The sequence below is a fragment of the Vulpes vulpes genome, chromosome X (assembly GCF_048418805.1).
Source record: "Vulpes vulpes isolate BD-2025 chromosome X, VulVul3, whole genome shotgun sequence".
Classification (NCBI taxonomy): Eukaryota; Metazoa; Chordata; class Mammalia; order Carnivora; family Canidae; genus Vulpes; species Vulpes vulpes.
In genome coordinates, this window is record NC_132796.1 from 53,483,001 (window position 1) to 53,489,589 (window position 6,589).

The 6,589-nt window shown below is 49.5% G+C and overlaps 1 protein-coding gene across 1 annotated transcript; it reads right to left on the reverse strand.

Moving 5' to 3' along the window:
• Window positions 1–542: 542 nt before the first annotated feature.
• Window positions 543–4,017, reverse strand: LOC140596290 (polyadenylate-binding protein 1-like 2). The gene has a single exon (XM_072744890.1). It carries the CDS (start codon window positions 3,403–3,405, stop codon window positions 2,803–2,805), a length of 603 nt encoding a protein of 200 aa, XP_072600991.1. The 5' UTR covers window positions 3,406–4,017; the 3' UTR covers window positions 543–2,802.
• Window positions 4,018–6,589: the final 2,572 nt, after the last annotated feature.

Sequence of the window (6,589 nt, forward strand, 5' to 3'; positions counted from 1 at the left end):
TCAAGCAATACATCTATAAGATGAAATAATAAAACAAAAATGCGCAAGCTTAACCAATTTTTCATAACTTAAAAAATGCTAACTGAAGAAGATGAGCCAGGAAATATACATTTTCTGACACAATTAATGGACATAAACTTTATGAAGAAGCATTTGGCAATGGACTGGCAATGTATATAAGGCAATTAAATCTCTGCATGTGTCACAAATATTCACCTAAAAATGTGTTACTTGTGGAGTTAATCTTACTAGGGAAAAACTAGAACAATTTAAACATATGAAGGGACTGGGATCCCTGGGTGGCGCAGCGGTTTGGCGCCTGCCTTTGGCCCAGGGCGCGATCCTGGAGACCCGGGATCGAATCCCACGTCGGGCTCCGGGTGCATGGAGCCTGCTTCTCCCTCTGCCTGTGTCTCTGTCTCTCTATCTCTCTGTGACTATCATAAATAAATAAAAATTAAAAAAAAAATAAAAATAAACATATGAAGGGACTGAATTTTAGAAATAGTAGCTCAACCATATAATGGAATATAAAGTAAAAACAAAGTTAAAGGATAATTTTTATTAATTTGGAAAGATGATATGAAAGACCAATTATAGTGAAAGTATTCCATAATGAAACAATACATATTACATTTTTGAAGGTATTATCTATGTACATATTGCATGTGTTCCAAAGTTTTTTTCTCAAGGGGTAGAATTAAGAATGATTTTTACTTTCTGCATACTCAATTTTTTAAAGTTTCTATTATGATACCATGTTATTTGTATAAAAATAAATGTGTAAGGTAGATAAAAACAAAAAAAGGAACAGTACCCCTGATAAAATATTGGAGAACTACAGAAATGACTGCATAACTGCAATAGCAAGCCTAAACAACTGTCAAGGTTTCCATTCTCTCACATTATTTGTGTACTTAGGGTAAGTTGATACCATTTTTGTGGATAGTCATTTAAAAAGAAACTCCACAAAAGAGAAGAAAAAGATTTCAAACCTTCCATGTCCTTTGATCCTAAATTTGCTCTCACCAATGTTTGTTCAGAAAATAATATTCAATGTAAGCAAGGCTTGTGTACTATGTATAATTAGCAGCTAGGGTTTGGATTAGAAAACCAGATGTTCACAACCAAATGTGCAACAATGAGAAAGCTGTGAAATATACCCCCATATCTATATCTAAACATGTATAGAGATGAATACCTGTATCTATCTATTCCTCTATCAAGCCCCACCGCTGGAACACTAAAGAGTCACAAAACTATTATAAAAGAATATTTAATGACATGAAAGGAACTTCAAGAATATCTATACATCTATATCTATCTATAATATATATTCATGTATGAAAAAGCAGATATTGAAACAGTATATATATTAAAATTCACATATATATCACATGAAAAATACTGGGCAAGTGCATATGAAAATGATTTAGGAATGTGTGCGTGTTGATTAGGATTGATTACCAGGAATATTAAATTTCTTCTGTTAACTTGTCTGCTTTGTTATTTTTGTCTGCAATGAAGCTGAATGATTTTTCTGACAATGGGGAAAAGGGCAGCAAGTGGGCACAGGGAAAGAGCATTTACAACCCCAAACAGGGAAGTGCCATTTGCAGCCCATCGAGCTGGCCAAGACACGCACATGCACGCACCCACGCGTGCACACACAGACGCGCACACACATCAATTACAGTGACCAGGAGACTATGCAGGGGAAATGGACACACTTGTTTTACTAGCTGTGCTGGCTGGCATGAACGCAAATCAGTACAATGCTTATGAAGGGGCCATTTGGCAACACACAGGAAAAGTCTTTAAAATATCCTATTGTGGATCCTGCAAGTCGACAATTAAGAAGACCATCCGGTAGGCTAGCGAAGATTTGGCTTGACAAGGAAGGATTCATTCATCAGAGTATGCAATGTTGGGTTTAAACACAAGGAAAGAACTGGGCACCAACTGAATGTCCAATAATGCGGGATTGATTACAGAAATGTTAAAGATCCATCTATACAGTCTGCAGGCACTGAAGATGACATTTCTGAAGCCTGTTGAATAGCATGGAAAGAAGTTCAATGGGTTGATTTTTGTTTGGTTTTAGTTTCTGAAGAAGCAGGTTAAGAAACACCACACATAGGAACCATTCTATAACGGTGTGTTAAAAGGGAAGGTGGGGTGGGAGTGAGGAAGGGAGGGAGAGAGAAGGAGAGAAGAGAGCCTGGAAAAACAGCACACCAAGAAGTGGCTGTCTCTGGGTAGTAGGATCACTGGGAACAATTACTCTCTTGGCTTTCCCTCATCTGATCTCCTTTTCCTTTCTGATGTTTCTACCATGAAATTGTGTCACCTGTGTAGTGAAGGAAGCAAGCATGAAGGTGCTTTTTAAACCAAACCACAAGGAGAAGAGGCAGCCTGTAATCTATCAAGTGGCACAGATTAGCAAGATTATTCGCAACGCCCTTGGTGGGGGGGGGGGGGGAGGGGAAAGCAGAAGAGAGGAAGAGGGGAGGAGGTGGAGGAGGAAGAGGGTAGGAAAGGTGAGAGGGAGAGAGGGAGAAGGAGAGAGGGAGAGAGAGGAAGGGGGGGAGAGATCGAGGGAAAGGAAGGAGGGAGGGGGGGTGAGAGGAGAGAGAGAGAGAGAGAGAGAGAGAGAGAGAGAGAGAGAGAGAGAGGAGAGAGACCTGCACTCCCAGTACAATACAATACACTGCTGGTGGGTTAGGGGGGCAAAGAGGGTGGTTGTAAACCGGGTGGGAGCCAAGGTTTGGCTCTGCTGGCTGGCTCGACCCTGGCATGTCTTCATCGCAAGGTGGCCTCCTCATCGGTGTCTTCCTCGAAATCTTTGACGTCAGCACTGGTGGACTGCCTGGCCCAGGCTCCCCTTTCGGCCTCTCGTTCTTTATGCGACTTGAATCTCCCAACGAAAATTTTGCGGTAGTTCAGGAACATGCCATTCATCGCATCAATGGCCCGCTCTGCGGACTCCTGCTTCTGGAAGTGCACAAAGCCGTAGCCCTTGGGCCCCTTTTCGTCGCAGGCCACTTTGCAGGACAGGATGTTGCCAAACGCCGAGAAGATGTTGTACAGCGCCTTGTTGTCGATGGTCTTGCCCAGGTTCTTGATGAAGACGTTGCCCACCCCACTCCTGCGGAGCGAGGGGTCCCGCTGGGACCACATGATGCGCACGGGCCTGCCCTTGATCACATCAAAGTTCAGGGTTTCCAGGGCCCGCTTGGCATCCACCGGTTGCTGGTAGTTGACGTACGCGTAGCCCAACGAGCGGCGGGTGATCTTGTCCCTGCAAATGCGGATGGACAGGATGGGCCCGGCCGGGCTGAACTTCTCATACAGCATTGCCTCTGTCACTTCAGGATGCAGGTCGCCCACGTACAGCGAGGCCATAGGAAAGTCTGGGTTGCCTTCGGAGCCCCGGCTGGTCTCCGCATCCACATCTGCAGCCGCCGCTGCCGCCGCCGCTGCCGCCGCCGCTGCCGCCGCCGCCGCCGCAGCCACCGCCGCCGCCACCTCCGCATCAGCCTCCCCCGAGGAGGGCGCCGCAGCCTCCGCTACTGCCGCGACTGCTGCTGTGGCGGCGGCGGCGGCTTCAGCCGCGCTGGCCTCCACAACCGCTGCCGCCAGGGCGGCCTCCGCCTCTTCCCCCACTGCCAGGGCCGCCGTCGCCTCCCCCTGGGTGGCCTCCCCCACTGCCTCCTCTACTGAGGCCTCGGCCTCCACCTCTGCTTCCGCCTCAGCTACGGAGGCCTCCGCCACAGCCTCTGCCACGGTCGCCGCCGCAGCCTCCGCCGCCGCCGCCGCTGCCGCCACCGCCGCCGCCACTGTCGCCGCTGTCGCCACGGTCTCCGGTGCCACCAGGCCGCTGCCGCGACCTCCCTTCCCGCGAGCTGGGGGACGGAGGGGCGGGAAAGGGCAGGAGGGCGTGTGGGCGCTGGAACCCGGGCCGGGGGCGCGAGCGGGAGCTGGGGCCGGGACCCGGGTCCCGGGGCCAACCGATCCGGCGAGTCCAGGTCACTTGGAATAGCAAGCGAGCGCTGCCAGGAGCGCGCCGGTGCGAGTCGCCGCAGCCTGCAGCCTGCTGCTGCCGCCGCCGCTCAGTCGTGGGCTAGCGTGCGGGGCGCGGGCGGGCGGCGTGTGGTGGGGGGCGGGGGGTGTTGGCGTCTGTGGTCCGGGCAGCTGGGCAGGCTTCTGTCTCTTTGGTTCCCCCTGTGGCTGCTGCGGGGCTGTGGGGCCGCAGGCTGTGGGAGGGGGCGGGAACGGGAGCCTTGGGGCTGGGGTGGTGGTGAGTCTTCAGCCTCTCAGGTTGCCTGGATATATATGAAGAGGAAGGCAAGGAAAGGGTTCTGCTGTGGACTGCGGGAATACCGGTTAGATTTAGAAGGTTTTGTTTTATCCCCCCTTTCCCCGTAGAACAGTTAAATGATCAAATCAAGTACCTTGCAAGAGCCGGTGGGTGTCATGGAGAATACACTTGCCCAGCCTAAACAAAGCCAAGAAGAATGGTTTTCTCACATTCAGGGGTTCTACCCACTTCCGCTCATACACACTCTCCAACATCACCGCCACCAAGGAAACAACACCTACTCTGAGCAGGAGCTGGGGCCAGGGGGCCAAGCTCCCCCTGCAGCCTGCTGACCCATTTTCTAAGAGATTCCCACCCCCCTTTCCAGCTCTTTCCCTCCTCTGCAACACTTGTAGAAGAGGGAATAAAGAACACATATTCATTCATCCATAATACCATGCCACAAATATTTAGGGAACCTGTGCTGGTCCCTAGGGATACAGGGGTCTGGGAAGCAGGAGACATAAACTGGTTTTGACCTTGTCCTTGGGAACACACAGTCTGGCTGGAACCGCCGTCCCTGCTCCAGACTAGGGGAGAACTACAGACCTGGGGTTCTTCTGCAATGCCCCCCCACCAATTCCTCCTGCCCACCCAGCCTCCTACATGCAGCCCTACAGAAGACGAATCAAGAGCACCCTGTCCTTAGTGCTGTCTTCAATGATACTGTGAGGAAAGCCACACCAAGGGCTGGGGACAGGGCCTGGTCCAGAGCCAAGCACTGGTTTGTTCTTCGCTCTGCCCTCAAGGTGCTAAGGTTACTAGCATGAACCAAGAAATACACATCCATGCTCAAAACAAAACCAAAATCTGAAATCTCTAGAATGAGGTCCCTGGTCCCAGCAGTTCATCGGCTAATATTTGTGAAAGCGTTATCAACTACTTGGCACTGGGAGCTAAGGGACAGGCCATGTGATAAGTGAGCAGTGGGTGTTGATGTGTTGGAAGTGTGGGGCCTGGTGATACTAGGTGAGCAGTATGTGTTGTGGAAGCAGGGAGGCCACACAGGACCAAATGCTGAGGGGATAGACAAGTGAACAACCATTAGAGTCGAGTGTAACAGAAGCTAGGGCCCCACTAGCTCCAGAAAGAAGGACTCAGCCGCTAGCTCTCTGTGGTAGGAGTCAAGTGAGGCTGCACAGAAGACGAAACCCCAAAGATGAGCTCTGATGAGTAGCAGTCCACCGTGTCGAGGCAGAAAGGAAGGCATTCCAAACAGAGGGATCAGTCTACGTGCACCCAAGACCATGTGGCCTGCTAGCACACACAAAGCCACTTCCAGTCATGCCCAATAATCTGGCATGGACAGAGATCATTGTCTCCAAGAGCACATCAGGAGATGGAGCTGGAAGGTGTGGAGCCCTGCAAAGCAAGCTAAGGTGCTTGGACTTTGTACCCAAGCTCACGGGCACCACTCAGCACGTTCAGGGAGGGAATCAGTGTGATCTGATCCTTAGAATGAGTACAAATTAAACATCGATACAGAAGGTAGTTGAGAGAGCAGACCTTAAAAAGTTCTCATTACAAGAGAAAAATGTTTAACTATGTGAGCTGATAGGTGTTAACGAAACTTACTGTGGTAATCCTGTATCTCTATCTATCTCTATCTAGCTTTAGCTATATCTGTCTATCTATCATCAAATCATTGTGTTGTACACCTTTCCCTTATACAATGTTACATGTCAATTATATCTCAACAAAACTGGGCAACCCCTTCCCCCATCGATACATATAGATACATAAATATGCCTGTGCCCTCCCCTACATACAACTGAGACAGAGATGATAGAACAAAAAGACAGACGTGACCAGTTCCAAAAGAGTCAAAACAACCCTTCCCTCTGTCCTTCCTTTCCTCCCTTAAATAGGAGTTTCTCGCTTACTGTGAGCCAGGCATTGAATTGCATGGGCTTTGGGGTCAGGTATAAAAAAAATGATAAAACCCTCAGGACCTCTCACTCCACTCAAGCTCAGGCTGCCCATACAAATAACAGAAATGCCAGCAGAGGGCCATAGGTACTATGTGATTGGACTATGGTGACCATGGGATTTCATCTGCCCAGCACATATTCTCTCCTCCCCCTCATTCCTGCCCATCCACCACCTTCTTTGAGTAAATAAAACTGTTTTTCTGTGGTGACTGTACCTAGGCAGTTGCACGTGACAGGACAACCTCCAAGCCTGAGGAACTGACCCAATCACTGTGGGGTGTGAGGCAGTGAGAACCTT